Raw genomic sequence first — 18,943 nt, forward strand, 5'->3', positions numbered from 1 at the left:
TCTGGGACAAAATAGAAAGAGGCCAAATCTCCATTTCTCTACAAGACAACCAGCCCTCCATTACAATTCACTTTCCCACTTTCCATAGGCTATAAAACTTCAGAATACAAGTAGACATTTCTGCTTAAGTTCAGCAGCATAAACGGAAAATTCATTTTTTCCCTTTAAAATTCTCAAGAGATCTTTCCTTGGTTCTCTTTTCCTTCGCTAATTCTTCCATCATTCAATATTCTCTCATTGTTTCTAACTATGGAAGCCAAAATAAATCTTGCTCTGAATGTCAACAATTGTCCATGTGAATGCACAAAAACTGTTTCTCAAAAGCCACCTTGACTCTGAAGAAAAGGATGGTGGCTGTCTGGAAAGTTAAAGCAAACTTGGATTAAAATGAGCACCAGGCTTCTCCACTTTAACGTGGCTCCTTGCTGCTTGACAATAACAGATAAAGAAAAAAACTACAATCTCCAAGACAGCTTTTAATACTTAAAAAAACAAAGTTTTGGTTCCTTTCTCAAAAAGAAGCCTATCCTTTGTCCTTTGTGGAACTCCCTAAAAAGATGCTGACGGGCCTGAGAGAGTCCAACTCAATTTTATTGCATCCAAATGTTTTAAGATTTTTAAATCCAAAAGAAAAACATTTGTGAAAAGCAGAAGAGAAGTAACAGAAGCAGAATATTCCTCAGACTCAAACATTATTTCAATAAAGAGATGTTTTCATCTTTAGAACAAAGCTCAATAAACCACTTAATGATTAGTTCTATCATAGAAAAGCAAATATGCCTTCCAAAGTGCATGGAATTCATCCATCAGCACCATAGCACCCATCTAGGGTTCTCGCCATTCAATTAACTTCAAATATCATCCCCAAGACCCGCCTGGGCCAGAGCAGGAGCTGACCCAAAGAGCACCTACCTTGTGCAAGGGCAGCACGAGGAATGCCCCGCCCCCACTAGCTTCTACGATGATGGCAACAAATCGGGGGTTGACCGCACAAAAGGAGCTATCCCAGGTGACTCGGGAGACCCGGATGTCATCATAGCATTGGTCATTTTTCACAGCCTGGCCAAAAACGTGTCTGAACTTGCTCTGTCGTACCACTCGCCTCATGGTGTCTGTGGAGGAAGAACAGGGGGTGCATTGGTCAGTCAGCACCCCTGAAGGGCCAGGAAGAGGAGAAGAAAGGGGTGGGGGCAGAGGGAAAGAAGAGGTGAGGGGACAGGAGAAAGAAGAGGTGAGAGAAGAGGAAGAAGAGGTGAGGGAAGAGGAGGAAGAAGAGTTGAGGGGAGAGGAGAAAGAAGAGGGGAGGAGAGGAGAAGAGGAGAGACTGAATCTCTCCTTACTCTCACAAACTGCTCAACTTGCCACCTAAACTACTTTCACTAGAAAATGCAATAATAGGCCAGAGAAAGTCATCTACAAGTGAGCATTTTCTAAGTTGGAATCCAGAAAATTCACCAGCAACACCACCCTAGAGAGGATCGGAGAGAGGAAAGAATCCAGGGGAACCTGAAAGCAAGGAGCTGGGGAACTCTGTGGCTGCCCCGCCTCCCACATTCTGAGATAGCCCTTGGAGGGTCAGGGTTCCTCCCCCAAGTTTCTAAGGATCTCCCTCATGGGCCCAGCAATGAGCTCCAAATGTTAGAGGACAGAAATGAGTCCAATAAACGTCCCAGCACTAAATCACTTATGGGTAAATTGGGCAGACTAAAGAAAAGCATGAAAAACAGAGATTAAAAGATTTAGATTCAGGGGCTGTGGCAGCTCAGAGGAGGAGGAGCTAGGACTGTGTGGGGTGGAGTAAGATTGGAACTGGGGCCTGAATGACCCAACAAAGAAGGGTCTAAATCTTCATTTCACTTCTCTAATGGCTGGTCAAAACAAGTCTTTCCTCCTTTACTGGCTAAAATAAAATGAAGAGAAAGGCTTACATAGAAGCTGGATTGATAAGAAATCAAAAACAAAATTAAAAATTTTTTTAAAGCATAAAATTAAAATCCTCCGTCTGGTCACTCCCACCATTCCCTCACTCCCATGAAAGGGACAAGGGGACATAGTTGCCTTTCAATAAGAGAAAGTAAAGACAATGGTGGGAGTTTAAGAAGGCACCCATATACACTTGGGATCCAGGCTTCTTAAGCAGAAATAAATCTTCAGATTCTCTTCTGAGATTTTTCCAGTAGATTACCGTACACCCACCCTAAAGCAGACCAATTATTTCCACCCAGGCCTCAGTGTCTCAATTCAGAGTCCGGTACAAAGCAGGTCCTCTCCACTCGGGTGGCATGAGGCTGGGCTGTAGCCACAGATATGTGGGCAGGGAATATCTGCTTTTTTCAAGCCACTCAATGAGAGGATTTTAAAGTTGCCTACTGTCATCATATATTTTAAGTACTTGGTAGTCAGGTGCTGCAGAGGACAGAGCATTGGGCCTGGAGTCAGAAAGACTCAACTTCCTGAGTTCAAATCTGGTCTCAGACACTTCCCAGCTGTGTGACCCTGGGCAAGTCACTTCACCCTGCCCGCCTCAGTTTCCTCATCTGTCAAATGAGCCAGAGAAGGAAACAGCAAACCATTTCAATATCTCTGCCAAGAAAACCCCAAATGGGGTTATGAAGAGTCAGACAAAACTCAAAAGATGAAAAAATGATAGTCAATTATAGACTTAAACATGGTTAAAAATGACTTCTAATAAAAAGCACTGCTGAAACACAAATGAGTGAAACAGACCAACTTGCAGGAAGCCAAAATTCTGCATGGATCCACCCACTCCAACTGCAAGGGGTACAAGGTAAGAGTCAGTTCTGAGCTGCTGTGGAGCCTTCCATTAGGTACAGGCACACTCCTGGAATGAAGGAGAAGGGATGTCTTTGTCCCTCACAACAGACAAGCATCCTTAGATCTCAGCCCACCTTTCACAAGGATCCAGGTTCTACCTACAGAAAGCCTTCCAAAAAGAGTCAATTAACAAACAGGTCTGGTACAAAAGGGCAGCTGGAGTTCTGTGGCCATCAGCCCCTTCACTGAAATCAAACCTGATGGTGGATGAACATTAGCTTTTGTCAGGTTTCACTGGCAATTCCGTTTAATTTACTATTTCACAGACATCATAACTGCCGAAGAGGCACTCTCTCACCACACAAGGCAAGAAGTGAGCTGATATAATGAGAAGTCAGAAATGAGAGGCCTTCTCCCCCGGGGCAAATACAACAAACACATGTGACAGTTTCCAGTTATCCGGGAGCACTATCTCAGTATTCAAAAGGCCTTTGGTCTCCTGGGGATTCAGTGCTGTCAATGATTAGGAGCACGATGAGGTGGCTCAGGTCACTTAAGAACTACCAGAGAATGGCAATCGCCACCAATGGAAACCCAGAAGAGAAATGGCCCATGCTGAGGGGTCAACAGCATTCTGTTCACACAGGAAAGAGATGTGGACTGGAGCATGATGGGCCCTTCACCAAGCTTGGGACTGACTCCTCTGAGCATTAGAATAGAGCACTCTAATAATTTTTAAGGCAAAGAGAACCACCCCCAATTGGAAAAGCAACATGGGCATGCATGCAAAGAATGGAACGCTCCCCACTCCTCCCTTTGCTAGGAAGCTGGCCCCATCTGAGAGTTCATTTTGGAGATTCCCTGTTTTTAGTTAGAAATCTTTAGCTGCAAGAGTTGATTACCAGGAGGTTTCCCAAGAGTCCAGTTCAACTTCCCCTAAACTAACAGGGTCATGCAATGAACTAGGCAAATCTGTTTCTCCAAACTTGCACCCTAATTTTTAAAGAAAGTGCTACAACTGGGAAACAAAAAATTCTGAATCCAGAAAACTGGCAGATCTGGGGATGTGACAGAACCATTTCAACCCACTCGAGCTAATGTTCTGAGGAATTACAATAGCCTTCTCGATTTGCAATTTTCCAGGCACTGCCTCAAACTTGAAATTGTCCAACTCAGTCTTTCTATGGTTTTCCATTCAATTTCTGTTTTCTATTGAGATTGAAAAAAAGATCGCCCTCATTTTTACCAATTAATTAAAATTAAGAAACCTAATTCGATCTAAAGAATGGTACACAAAGTACATACTGAGGTCACCTACCCCCACTTACTGTTCTCTATAGGAATCGTGTACATTAAACACCAGCTAGAGAGATTTACTGGCACCAATTTCCATATCAAAGAGAATGATACTTGGCTTTGGATCAAGGCCATCTGGATTTGGCTCTTCTCCAGGAAAATAAAACAAAACAGAAAAGATAAGCAAGTTCTAATAAGTCCACTAATGAAAGGTCATTAATTTGATGGTCAAGATAACTAAAAATTGTTGGCTTTTAAAAGAATTTTATTATTTAAGGTGATACTGGAGGTCAAGAAAGAGAATAGTACTGAACATCCAGGAATCACCAACTTCAAACCAGCAGATAATCCTGTTCCTATTTCACCTTCAGATAAAAATTTTTTTAATCTATAAATTTTGTCACCATTTTCCTCAGTCTTTAGAAATTATATAAAGAAACAAAATGAAAGACTAAACATTTTTACTCAATAGAAGCCACTGCATCTAAATGACAAAAGGACTCTGCCTTTACACATTAAACTAGTTTTTATGTGATTTAACTTCTTCTGGCAATAGCAGTTTCTTTGAGGAAATGACTCAATATAGGCCTTTTTCATTTCTGGGACACTCTGCAGTTTTTCCATGCATTTCAGGAGAACAGAGAATATCAGCAATGCTCTGACACCTTAAGAGATCAGCTTTGTCCAACTCCCCACAGGGACCAACATCAGGAAAGTGACTTGCCTGAGTTCCCAAAGCTGTTCCCCAGCAGAGCTACTACCCGGGTTGTTTGTACCTCCTAACCCATGCCAAGTTAGATGCTGAGCCCTTACTTCTTACAAATCAGGGGCCATGAATCTGGTTTGTTGTTTAAACACCTTGATAACTGCATTTCAATAAACTGAGTTTTCACTATAATCACACTTATTCTACTCTGTGGACTGATAGCCAGAAGAATTTAAGACAAACAATGCTGTAAAGTTACCCATACATATAACCTGTAAATAAAAAGCTACTAAAAAATAAGAAAAAAAAAAAAAAAAAAGAATTTAAGACAAAGGAAAAAAAAGTTGAGAAACCCTTGCTTTGGGAGAACATATGTGGGAAAGACAGTGATTTGTCTTTTAAACTGCACCAAAGAAACTGCAAGCACCTGATGACACATGTCTGCATATCTAACTTCCTTCTCTTCCTTCCTTTTCCATTTCCATCAAGGAGCAGAAACATGGCCACAGCTTCGCCGATTTTTCTGTTAACCAAAAATGTATCCATCTAAAGATTCAAACAGATGTACTTCTGGGGCTTTGAGAACTTTTAGTCTGTTTATTACAGAGGAAATGCATCCTGCTAGGAACACACACAGGAAAACCCCTCAGCTAATGGCAAAATCCTGCTTGGCATCCATGTGATTATTCCAAAGGTTCAATTATTCAACAGCACCCAGCAGCAGCAGGCTAAAAGGAGAGACTGGGTCGATAGTTACATTAGGTAAACCCCAAATCGCTTAAAAAGGAAAAAATGCATCCTCCCTTCTTAAAAAACAAGCAGGACTAATCCCTTTTGATTATAAAACACTTTAAAAATGGAGACTTATTTTTGTACACTCAGAGCAAGTGTGTATAAACATTAAGATCACTACAATGAAAAACCGATCTGAAGATCTGACATGTTATTGAGTCAAGAAGCAAAGAACACGATGAGATAGAACATTTTCCCATAGAGAAAAAAGGATCGGAAGTCAGCAAGAGCCAGATTCCAATCTATCTCAGACCCTTAGTTCCAGGGCTGTGCGGCCCTGGGCAAACCCTTTCACTTCTCCCGGCTCAGTTTCCCTCATCCATAATAGGAGGGCAGTAATGGCACCAACTTCTCTGGGACACTAAGAGGTTCAAGGGAGTTGTATTAAAAGTATGTAAAAGCTTTGCAAGCTTTAATGCTAAGTAAATGTAAAACTGCTATTATTCCATTATCACATCTGAGCCAGGGAACACTGTCAGGTAGTCGACATCTGGATCCCCATCATTCAAATAAAGAAACTACAACACAGAAGTTGTAGTGAAACCCAAGAGTTCTTGGCGCCGACGAGCAGAACCGGAGCCAATATGTGGAAGTTCCAAGAAGGCAGATTTTGGCTCAACAAGGAATCACACTGAATCCCAGAACATCAGATTTGGAAGACCTCGGGGACACAGCATAACTCATAGCTCAAACAGAAACCAGTGACAATATGCTCGAGAAGAGGCTCTGCTTAGAAGTGTAAAACTGAAGAGCCCAAGCATCCCCTCCTGCCAGAGGCCGCCCATTTCACCTGCCCACAGCTCGAAAATATCAGGAGGTCCTTCTTAATCTTATACCAAAACTGATTGCTTTGGCTTGTAGCCAGGGCCTTATCAGTAATACCATGCACAAAGTGAACTTATCAAGGACCAATTTCATCTCACATTATCCCATCAGGGCCTTCTGCCCCTAGATGCAGAGGGCAGAGCCATTACTCCTCAGGAGAGACTTCTCAGGCCCGGCCTAACTTCCCACAGGGCTGTGCTCATTTTGGATTTATTTGAGATCCTTCTTCCCATTCCCCTTTCAGTTTTCTTTTGGGTGTGGCCTAGTCTTCTCCAGGTGGAAGTGCTTCAGTTTCCTGGCATGGCGCTGGCAGACCATCCAGGTTTGAAAGGCATAATGAGGTCAGCACAATAGCTCTGTAAACGTCAGTCTGAATCGTCTCAGGAAGACTTTGAAGATCTCCTGGCAGGACAAGACACCAGGTCCTTTCTTGAACTAAACCGCCGAGCGTGCTAACTCTACTGCAGAGAGCACAACTCCATTGGGCAGGCCACATTGTTCACCAAATATACATTGGCAAAAACAGGGCAAGTGCTCACAAGGTGGTCAGGAAAAGCAATTAAAGGAAACTCTCAAGGTCTCTCTTAAGAACTTTAGAACAATGACATGGCATACTGGCACAGCACCACCTGGCATGGTGTGCCCTCCTCAGAGAAGGTGCTGTGCAAAGCGGAACCGAATTAGCTCAGAAAAAACTTGAGATGCACAAAGTTGGAGAATCCACCTCAGACGTTCCTATGAATTATGTATGTCCAACCAGTGGCAGAGCCTTCCGAGCTCGAATTGGTCTGGTCACAGTCGGACATGGTACTAGAGAGTCTAACACAATGAGGTCATTTTGGTCCTCTTCAAGAATGAAGGACAACAACCAACTAGTCTTCCCCAACCATAAGCTCCCAGAAGGCAAGAACTGTCTTGGGATTTTTATGCCCAGGGCTTGGTACAATTTATGTTTACTGACCCATATTTACCTCTAAGGCAAAACAAGTCAATAAGCAATTAGACACCTTTCCCTGTAGGATGCTAAGTGCTAGCGATACAAATAAGAAAGACAGACAGTCCCAACACCCAGTGAGAGAAACGAGAGACGGACAAACTGGAGACAATCAACAGAGAGAAGGGCTGCACATTCATGGGATCAAAGAAACTGTCCTGCAAATGGCTAAAGACCTACTTCAGGTTCCTCCAGCCTTCTCCACAGAAGTGGGAGCCTTCGGCAGGCCCCCCCCCCCCCCCAGCACAGTTTCCAGGCTTGTAGCCCTCTCCACATGACCGCCTTTCCTAAACTGATGCACCCCCGGAAACGTCTAACAGTCCAAGCTGTACAACAATGTACTGGAGTGGGACAGACCTCCTGGTTACTGGAGGTGTGGAAGCAGTGGCTGAATGGCTCATTATTTATCCCAGGGGATAGAAAAGAGATTCAAGAGTAAAGCAGGAGGTTGATCTAACTGGACAGCCAACATCTCTTACGCTAAAGAGCATACAAAGGTAAATCCCCTAAAGCCAGTCAGAATTCTAAGTTCATTAAATGTAAACACAAAGTCAAAGAAACATTTATTTATTAATTTACGAAGATGGAATTTTAAATATGCAAAGACTAAATACGTTAAGACTATTCTGGACGGTGGAGTGTGGTTGTGCAAGACAATAATCACTATGTCAGGAGGCTCAAGAGGTTGGGGTAGGGGGGACAGGAAGAGCCTGCTTGGGAGGGTTAAATGTGCCCCAGGTTGGAAACATGAGCTTTTCAAGCCAAACAGTCCTTCAGGACAGGATTATACATAATGACAAACTTAGAAAATTTAGATAAATTGTAGATAAACTTTAGATAAATTTAGAAAATGTTTCATAGATTCTTAAGGAAAAAAAAAAAAAAAAGCCATATTGCTTCCTAATGACCTTCTCCAGAACCCTACCTAGTAACACAGTACAGCTAAACAAAGTAATGTATGTATAGAGAGTCTGAAATGGTCTTTCTTCAGAACCTCCAGAGACGTCTGGGTGCATGTTCCTCCATGAATGCTCTGAAGTGATCGGGGTACTCTTGAGTTCTAAAATCTTTCTATGTTATTCTCCTTTCGGTTTTCATGGTCACCATATAAGTTAGGGTTCTTAGTATGATGCCCCTGAGCTAGTCTTAGCAATATTTTGACAAATATTTCTAATTACAGGGATTTTAAGAAAATTTTCTGCACTTAAAAACCTTCTGTACTATAGAGACTGAATGTAGATAAAGCATAGCATTTTCACCTTTTTGTTTTTTTCTTTCTTGTGGTTTTCTCCCTTTTGGTCTGATTTTTCTTACATAACATGACAATTATGGAAATAGGTTTAAAAGAATTGTATCTAATCTATGTCAGATTACATGCTATCTTAGGATGGGGGGAGATAAGGGAAAGAGGGAGAAAAATTTAAAGTTTTACAAAAAAAAAAAATGCTGAAAGCTATTTTACAAGTATTTGGAAAAATAAAATGAAGGCTAAATAAATAAGAACCTTCTGAGTGAGAAGCCTGCTAGTGGGGTTTACTCACAATTCATCATTTCAAAAAGTTCTCCCATGTTACTTTGAATCGCATTTTGGTCATTTCCCACATGATGGGCACCTACTTTACTTACCATTAGCATTCCCTATATTTAGGACCTCTTTTGCTCCACAGGGAGGAGATTGATTGTCTTGCTAGAGTAGTGGTATCGCTGGATTAATGCCTACGTTTTCTTTATTTTATTGTTATATTATTATAACATATTATAATTATACAATTATATAACATAACATATTCCATAATTATAATATTATATAATGGATATTATAAAACATAATAATAATAATAATAATAATATTATATTTATTTTCTTCTTATTCTAAAATAAAAAACTTTCCAAAGAGCATCACTATCCAAACAAACATGGAAATGTTCTGCTTAGGATCACAGATTTAGTGCTGCAAGAAACCTTAAAGATCCTTCTAATCCATGTCTTTTATTCTACAGGTGAAGCACCTGAGGATCAACGATAGTGACTTTTGCCTGATTGGCACTAGTACCGAAAAACTGGGTCAGGATTTAAACCCACGGCTAAATCCGACTTGAGTGTCTTCAATTATCCCAGCACTGAAAATACCATGTCAACCAATATTCGAATATATGGTGGTACCTCAATGTCTATGTTTCATCCCACAATTCAAAAAATTGCAGCCTGGATTATAAGAAGCCCTCTACTGTGCTAAGGGGCTCTTTCTCCTGACGTGAGAGAATATAGGGAGGAGGTGGGGGGAGGGAGGATTGTCTATTCATCACATGATCCCCCCATCTTCTTTTTCAATCATTATACCAGATAAAAAGTAAAAATAAAAATGAAAATTTTTAATTTTTTCCAGATCTATCCATAAAGAATTTATGACTAAACAGAGAGGATCACAGAAGTATAATGGATCATTCTGATTACATTCATGCAAAATGTAAATTTTTATGGCAAATTTTTCTAATAAAGGTCTCATTTCTCAAATATGGGGCACTAATGAACTTGTAAACTAGTCCAACCATTGTGGAGAATAATTTGGAACTACATCCAAAAGGCTATATATAAAACCATGCATACCCTTTGACCCAGCAACACCACCACTAGGTTTGGCTCTAGTTTTTGACCTTAAGAGGTCAAAGAAAAAAGAAAAAGGAACCACGTGTATGACAAATATTTATAACAGCCCTTTCTGTGGTAGCAAAGAACTGGAAATTGAGGAGATGTTCATCAATTGAGGAATGGCCAAACAAGCTGATTCTGATAGAATACTATTGCACTCTAAGAAAGAATGAACAGAATGGTTAAAAAACAAAACAAAACAAAACAAAACTGTGAAGACCTATATGAGCTGATGCAAACTGAAGTGAGAAGAACCAAGATTATGACTATCTACAGTAACAGCAATAAGGTAATGGTGAAAGACTTAATTATTCTTATCAGTACAATGATCCAAGGCAACTCCAAAATATCCACGAAGAAAAATGCTATCCACTTCCAGAGAACTGATGAATTCTGCCATGAAATATATTTTTTTCTTTTTGGCAACATGCTTAATATTGAAAAATGTTGTTCATGATTTCACATGTATAATTTATATTATACTGCTTGCTTTCTCACTAGTGGGAACTGCAGGGAAGAAGCAAATTTGGAACTAAAAAAATGTTTAAAATACTTTTTTTAAAAATCTAGCACAAAAAAGCAAAACAAAATATACCAAGAGAATTTTTTTTTTAAAACCACCTTTTCAAAATTCTTCTGGGAATGTCTTCTCCACACACATACATTTCATGCCAAAGTTGGGAGCTTCAATCTAACCGCGTGTGGGATATTTCCAGTTTGTCTCCTGGTAGCTAAAAAGAAAGGAAGGCACAACCTATAGTATTTCATATAAACCACAACAAGGCAGGAAGCACGCCCTGGGAATTCTAATTACTGTCAGAGCATAGAAACATCAGAAAGAAAACCCACTTCTTTCTTCCTTTGCTCTAAAAGCCCTTGCAAGTACCATTTCAGAGTCACAGAAAGAGCTAAAAAAGGGAAGGGGAAACAAGGAAGGAAATGAAGAACCAGAAAGGGGAGGCAGAGCTGGGCTTTGAACCCAGGTCCTCTAACATCAAATCCAGCATTTTCTTCTATAATGAGTACAGATCTGACCAAGAAGAAGAGAGAGGAGACTGCCCCCAGCTTGCACTCCCACTACAGATTCAGCTTTCTACAGGAATAAACCATTTAACTACAGTAAAATAAAGAATCAAACCTCTTAGGTGCCTCAATATCTCTGTGCTCCTAAGGATCTGTCACCTCACAGAGATAGAAGTGGACATTCCGGCCGTGAGAGCAGATATATATGACTATCCATCCAAGTATTTGTGTTACCCAAAAGTTCAACATGAGGGTCAACATGCTGTGGGTCATTCTTATGGTATCCTGGTACAGAATTGTCAGTATAGCATCTTCTTCATTCTATCCACCGTTTATTCACCACACTTTCCAATCTGACTACTCAAGCTTCTTTTTGATCAGACTTTTGTCTGTATAACGGATATCCTTTAGACCACTTGTCCCTCCTACGGCCTTGTTTTTTTGGGTGCTACAGCTTGTTTCTGTCCATCACGAGCCTCTCCTTTGCCCTTTGGGCGATGTTCAACTTCAAAGCATCAGAGACTGTGATGTCCCATGACTTGTAACCATACATCCTCACCAAGACTACTGGCATTCAAAAGACAGTCCTTCACATCAAGGAAAAGACTGGGATCATTCAAAGAACTTTACAATTTCCCAAATGCGACCCAGCAACTATCTCCTGTCGAATTCTGGACCCAACTCATGGTCCATGTGCAATTTCTGACTAAGATACAGATTCCCCAGCTTATTCATTCACTTGTACATACACTGGTATATAGTCTGGACAAGATGAATTCTTCATCCCATTTAGTTTTTCCTGTGTGAAGTTGGGCCAAATTCTTAGAATACTTGAAATGCTGTCAAGATTTTACAGGCACCAAATAACAAGTGGAAAATAAAACATCAAAACCTATCGAGGCTTCTAGAGAACATAGAATAGAATATCAGATCTAGGAAGGATAAAAGGTAACTTTGCATCTTATAGGGGAGAAAACTGAGGCTCAGTAAGAGTGTGGGGAAAATCTCCCCAAGTTCAGTTGAATCTGCCTAGTTAAACAGAAAACTGAAGTCAAAACAATGTTAAAAAAAATCATAAAAGAAATGACTCTAAATGCCATGATTCTACCTAAAATATTTATTGACCAAATTGATTTTTTAAAGATCAGCTACTTTAACTTTTTAAATGACTACTAATAAGTTGAAATAAACATGAATGCTAAAACACCAAAGATCAAGAGATCCCGAAAACAAATGGATCACATCATAAAATCAATTATTTCTCTCACAAATTTTAAAATTAGGGAGGGAAAGAACAGCAGACTAAAAAAAGGGGTTCCCAAGTTCAGGAACCAAAGGAGTTGCCACCAGTCATTCACAAGACTATGGGAAAATCACAGAATTTAAGCTGAAATGAGCTTGTGAGTTCCTCTGGTACACCACCATCACTTTACATCGAGGAACCCAAGACCCAGAGAGGTAAACTGGTCTATTCAGGTCACACAGACGATAGGTGGCAAAGCAAGAACTTAAATCCAAATCCTTCATCTCCAATCCACATTTCTTTCTGCTACTGCCAAATATTTCCTCCCTAGACTTCAACTTTTTCATCTTTAAAATGAGATTAGATCAATCAATAAGTATTAAGCTCCTACTATGTGCCAATCTCCTACAAAGACCAAAAAAAAAAAAGTTTAAACAGCCCCCAGCCCTCAAGAAGCCTGAATACCGATCATGGAAAACAATGAAAATGCACACAAAATTTCCAAGGCCCTTTCTAACATTCAATGATCCCACACTGAAATAAGGCTCTCCAAAAGCAATAAACATTAAGGAAAGATGGAAGCACACACCGAGTACAATGAAGCATGGAGAAACTTATATGATCTGATGCAAAATAAAATCTGAAGAGCGAAAGTAAAAAATACACACTATGATTATGAGGTTAAATGGAAAAAAGCCCATCAGAACAATGGAAATCAAATGTGAAATTCTGATGATCAAGTATGGCCCCACAGTATAGAGAAGACATCTCCCCACTTGTGGGGAGTGAAGGATTATGGCAAAGGAAGAACCCTGCCCTGGATCACAGCATTGATCATTGAGTAGATGTTGCTTCATTTTTCCTGGACTGCTTTTCTCTTCTCTTTTGTCATCAGAAAATGGCTCTTTGCGAGCGAAAGGAAGTGTTAAGGGATGGGTCAATTCAATTCTCTACAAGCCTCCACAGCTGTGGATCATAGCATCTGAAGGAGCTACAAGGCAGCCTTTGCTGACACAGGTGTTGCGGACTGGGAATGAGATAAATTGGAGGCAGAGGGAAGAGGAGAGAAGTCAGACAATGCAACATCCTCTCAGTGAGAGAGGTCAGAGAACAGCAATTGCCTCTCAGTCTCCTTGTATCATCCTCTCACAAGAGGAGATCCATTCTGGGTTGGATCTCCAGCAGCCACTGTTAGGTGGCTCCCATGGATTCCAACAGCTCTCCCATGTATTCTAACAAGGGAGAATGGAATTGTAGGAGATAGAAAAACAAAAAATAGGAATTTTAAGAAAAGAATGGCATAGAAAATCTGATTAATAATTATCTTCTCATGGGAAATGAAAATTTGCACACAAGCAAAGTGCTGATTAGCACCCAACATACAGAAATGTTTGCTGACACTTATGTATACATATATATATATATATATATATATAACAAATATTTATATTAAAAGAGATACTTCAAGGTGTAACATGTGTTGACACATTTAAATTAACAAGTAGCAGAAAACCTGAAGGGGATTTTTGTGCAAGGAAGGAGATAATTCAAAAGAACCACTCTTCCAAAAAAAAAAAAAAAAAAAAAGAACCACTCTTCCATTGTATCACATTAACTTGCATAGAAGAATAAATGTTAAATTCAATACGTCTCTTTCAATTTATCATCTTATAAAATGGCCACTAATTCCCTGCGCAACTTCTCCTCAAGTCTTCATTGAAGGAGCTCCTTTAAGAAACCTCAGGACAGAAAATTGATCCAGATAGCTCCTGGGAAAACTACTAACATTGCCAAAGCATTAGAAAATGCTTGTGCTCTCTATAGCCGCACTGCCTCTGATGTGAACCTCTGTTCAAAGTCCAATCTCTCCATTCCACTTCAAAAAAGAGAAAAAAGGGGGGAAAAAAGGCCCTTCATAGTTCCAAATTAATGCTCAAAGACTTTTCCCAACAAATGTAGACCTTTCACAGTATGAGTAACCCAAAAATTTCAATACAATCATCCTACAAGTGGTCAAGAAACACAAATCCTCTTTCTATACTGATGACCTACTTTCCTTATCAACAATTCACTGAAGATTACAGTGTATAACTGGACTAGAACTTACAGTTCTCATCACTGTTTGTTTGCCTGGCTCAAAGACAGCTGTTTCTTCCTATAAAATTATAATGACTCTTGGCTAATCTTTTTTTTTTTTTTTCTATTGTGAAATGAAGTCACTAGGACATTCAAAGTTCTAAAAGCTTCCCATCTAGGAATAAAGAATTCTAGAGAAAAAGTGAGACCAAAGTAAATGAGAGACAGAAACAGAGAGAGATAATGCACAAGCACTTTTTAGTTACACGTTAGGTCAAAGAGAATGAGAAGGCTTCTGGTTTTCTCTGACTCTCTATTCTGCTCCTTGGAAATCAAAGTCTGGATACTTCATCTACTTTCAATAGGAGGGATGTGAGCTAAAATGACGCACCTACATCAACAGTTACAAAACAAAGGGCAGAGAGCTAGGGTTAAATTCAAATTTCGGGACTTGAAACCAGGCCCTTTCCACTACTCTACTTGTTGGTTGCTCTTTCTTGGTTTCCCTTCCCTGCTTCTTTTACCTTCATATTCAGAAAAAGTGCTCCCAGCTGTGGAAGCATTTCTGAAACTCCCATTCTAGTCTCAATCAGTGAGAACAAATTCAATAAGTGTAAATGTAGCTGGCCCCAGACCACAAGGTCTTCCTTGTGCCCCCTCCTTCATCACACTACAACCAGGAATCGAGTCCCCATTAGGCATTAACAGTACTGTTAAAGGGGCCCAAATTCCAACCAGGGAGGCAAGCATGGGGTCAGCCACGGAAGGCTCACTGACTGATAAAAAAGCAGGAAGTGATGAGGGAATTCCAATCATGGGGGAGGGTGCAGGAGGGCGTGCCAGTTTGAAGAGCCTCAAGCAGCAGGCCAGTAGGGGACAACAACAAAGATCATGCTGGAATAACTGGTGAGAAGATAGGGTTTGTTCAGGTAGAGAGATCTAAATGACAGATTTAATTCTGGAGTCAAAAAGGAGGTCCCGAGGCCAGAGCTGTATTTCCGAAAAACCAATGGGGAGAAGAGGATGGGCTAAAGTGAAAGGGGCTTGAAGCAGGGTTGTTATCGCTGTTCAGTGTGTCCAGGTCTTTGTGTGACCCAATTGGGGTTTTCTTGGCAAAAAGACTAGAGTGGTTTGCCATTTTACAGATGAAGAAATTAAGGCAGACTTGCCCAAGATGACAGCTAGCCACTAAGAGTCGGAGGCCACAAGGGAATATGGGGAGCTGGCTCTTCCTGGCTCCAGGCCCAGGCAGGGAGCTCTGCAAACAGGAGGTGAAAGCAATAGTTTAACTAAAAAGGAATGAAAACAGAGGGCCTGAACTTCTGATTCCGGGCTCAGCAATCAAATCACTACTTCCATTATTCCCGGAAAGGGAATGACTACCAAAAGGATCAACTCATCACCCCTATGACCGTGACTCACCAAACAGTCTCTTCCCTTACCACACTCCCATATTTATGTGTGTTTTCTTCCTCCATTAGAATGTTACATTGTGGGGAGAAGAGGGCAGAGAGTGGGGAAAGGGGGGAGGAGGAAGATTCATTTCAATGAAACAATTTTTTAAATATATTGAGGAGAAATGAAAAAGGAGACACACACGAGGAACTTTGATATCAATATATAATATATACCATGTAATAATAATAATAATAATTATATATATATATATATATCTTATGTGATACATACTTTAACAACAAGCTGCACAGTGGGTGCCCCAGAAGCTTCTTTTCTGGCCACTGTATATGACCAGGGTTGCTCATGTTAACCAAGTTAATAACAACAGAAACAATGTTAGGTACTGCTCATGTCTCTATTTGTCTCTCCAGTCTGAGCAGTGCCTGGCACATGTGAAATGTTATTAGAGGCTTAGTCATTCACTCACTCCCAGTAACATTCCACCACCAGCACCCTTCGCTCTCCTCCTCTAGCTACATACACTCTCTTCAAGGAAAACTTCATCCACACTCATGGCTCCAATCATTTCTATGAATATTTTTTAAACTGTTCTCTCCAGCCCCAATTGCCCCCAGAGCTCTGCTGGGCGTCAGACTTCAAGTATCCAGGCAAGAGGGCAAACAGGTCCAAAGCTGAAATCTCATTTCGGCTCACAAAATCTTTTCCTCGCAATTTCTCCATCTCTTTGATGGGACCAGCAACCTCTCTCCTCACCCCCACCCAGCTAAGGTCTGATTTCTCCCTTTTCCTCATCTTCCCTGTCCTGTCAATTCTACTTTCAGGACCATCTCTCTGGCATCTCATGAAGTCTTAGAATCAGGGAGACCTGAATTCAAATTCTGCCCCAGGCACTTTTGGTCATGTCCTTCTCTTCTGTGGGATTCATTTTCTCCTTCAATGAAATGAAGGGATTGGCCTGGATCTGGATCACTTCTGGATCTCACTTGGCTCTAGATGGATGGTTTCTCCAACATGGGTCTGGAGGTGGGCACCGTAACAGGGCCTTTTGCTTAGCTCTGCTTTTCTTTGTCACAGGGAAGGATGAATTCAGGGCTATGGTATGCATTCAGAAATGGCGACCATAAAGACCAAAGGCATCAACAGAATTCTAACAGGGAAATAAGTTTTTTTTTTTTTTAAATAAAGCTATATTAAATGGATAGCACTGGGCTTTTGGAAGCATGGGCAAGACACTCTTCTCTTCCTATTCCATTGTGGGCCCACACATCTTGTTCTCCAAGAGCAGGGTTTGTCCCAAAGAGAGTTCCTGATGGAGCAGCTATTTATAGACTCTCTATACCCAGCTCCCACCACAACAATCTCCATCCAGATTGCAGGGGTTGCCTCCCTTCAGTATGGAAACTGGCTGTGCTCACTGAGCAGCAGGAAACTCATACTAAAAATCTGAAGGCCCCCATGTAGCCAGCCCCAAACTATGTTTCATGTACTTCCACCCTAGAGGTCTCCAAGTATTTTGCTACCTCCCACCTCTGGCTCAATAGCTCTACTTCTGATTCTGAAAAGTGTGTGACAATGGATTGGCCAACAGGTCCAATTATCATCCCTGTGGGCTTTCAGAACAAAACTCTGCTCCCTGGTATTTATTTCCCTCTGTTAAAATGTGGACAGGAACTCCCTCCCTCCCTTTCGTGCCTGCACACATCATTTAGGAGGTTCTCCGGTGTTGCCCAGGAAATGTTAACAGCAAATAGGAGTCATTAGAGGGACCCAATCACCGTGAAAGGAATCCTTTTGCTGTTCAAACTCTTCACTCAACCTTTTCCCACATTAGCATACTTTTGGGTAAATCTGGTCTCATATCCAGAACAGATGGGATGTATGGCTCTTTGAAGGTCCAGCTCAGATACTATTCTACACAAAGCCACACCCTTAGCAAGCAACTTTTATTTCCTGGAGAGTGCTTATTCTTCTGTGTTGAGCCTCTTATGCCCTTACACGGTCTAAATTTTGCAATAATCATTTCACATTTCTTCTCCATGAACTAAATTCTAAGCATCTTGAGGACAGAAGACTATGTTACTTTTTCATCACTGTGCCCCCAACACCTGGCACAGTCCCTTGAATGTTAGACATGGAAAGAACCTTTGTGATTAGTTAATTTAGGTTTCAAACTCAATAGAACTGGTGGTACATAAGGAACTCATATTGACTTTTAAAAATTCACATATTAATGTGATCTATGTCCCAGGGTATTTTTATTTATTTTGTTAAATATTTCTAGGCCAACGTTCTTGCACTCCACCTCATCTTTGCCTCTTCACTGTGACAGTTCTCACTGAATAAGTGCTAATTAAATCAAAAGGGAAGAAAGAGCATTCCATTTAGGACCAGAAGATGGGCTGAATCCCAACTCTGCAATTTTATGGATAAGCTCACTATTCTATGTCTAAGTTTCTTCAATTGTAAAATGGGCATAACATTCTTAACTCCCATCTCCCAGGATAGTGGTGAGGAAAGTCTTTGGTCAACCCTAAACCCCTCTTACTTTTTGGTCAAACCTAAAGGACTGGAAACCAGCTTAGAAAAAACTGTTGGCCACAGCACTAATGGGAAAGAGACCAAAGGGACCTTTTCCTTATTCAATAAGCAACAACTTCTGCTCTTCAAATCTAAGCTAATTGGAAGGAAGTATGACCATTTTAACTGAGAACAAAATTGTATGTATGTATGTATATATATATATATATATATATATATACTGTGTATTATAACATATGTAGGTATATGTACCTAATGCCTTTTACTAAGTTTTCCAAATATTATCTTATTAATTTACATTCCCCTTTGTTTACAAAATACTAAAAACTTCAATAATATAACCTGTTGCTGGGAGAGACAAATTTATTACTAAATAAATACTTTATCACTCCTGACACCTGACACAGGCTAGCTCTGCTTTTTTATAAGGGAAACACCACACCAGTTTCACCAAAGAAATAAAACTGAAGAAGTGATCTGCAACCTCCTCCAAGAGAAAAACAGAAAGGAAAAAAAAAAAAAAAACCCAACACATAAAAAAACAAAAAACTGCAGGTCACTTTCTGAGGAGGAAGGGAGGGAAGAAGGGAGGAAAGGAAAATTTCCA

General features: G+C 40.5%; 1 protein-coding gene across 1 annotated transcript in view; it reads right to left on the bottom strand.

Annotated features, from left to right (window-relative positions):
• The window catches only part of CORO1C (coronin 1C), an 82,390-nt gene that overhangs the window by 42,759 nt on the left and 20,688 nt on the right, over positions 1-18,943 (bottom strand). Inside the window, exon 2 of the mRNA XM_031948751.1 lies at positions 913-1,112. Within this exon, the coding sequence (XP_031804611.1) occupies positions 913-1,107 (195 nt within the window). The 5' untranslated portion in view covers positions 1,108-1,112. The remainder of the gene's footprint in view (positions 1-912; positions 1,113-18,943) is intronic.

This window comes from Sarcophilus harrisii, chromosome 1 (genome assembly GCF_902635505.1).
Source record: "Sarcophilus harrisii chromosome 1, mSarHar1.11, whole genome shotgun sequence".
Taxonomy (NCBI): domain Eukaryota; kingdom Metazoa; phylum Chordata; class Mammalia; order Dasyuromorphia; family Dasyuridae; genus Sarcophilus; species Sarcophilus harrisii.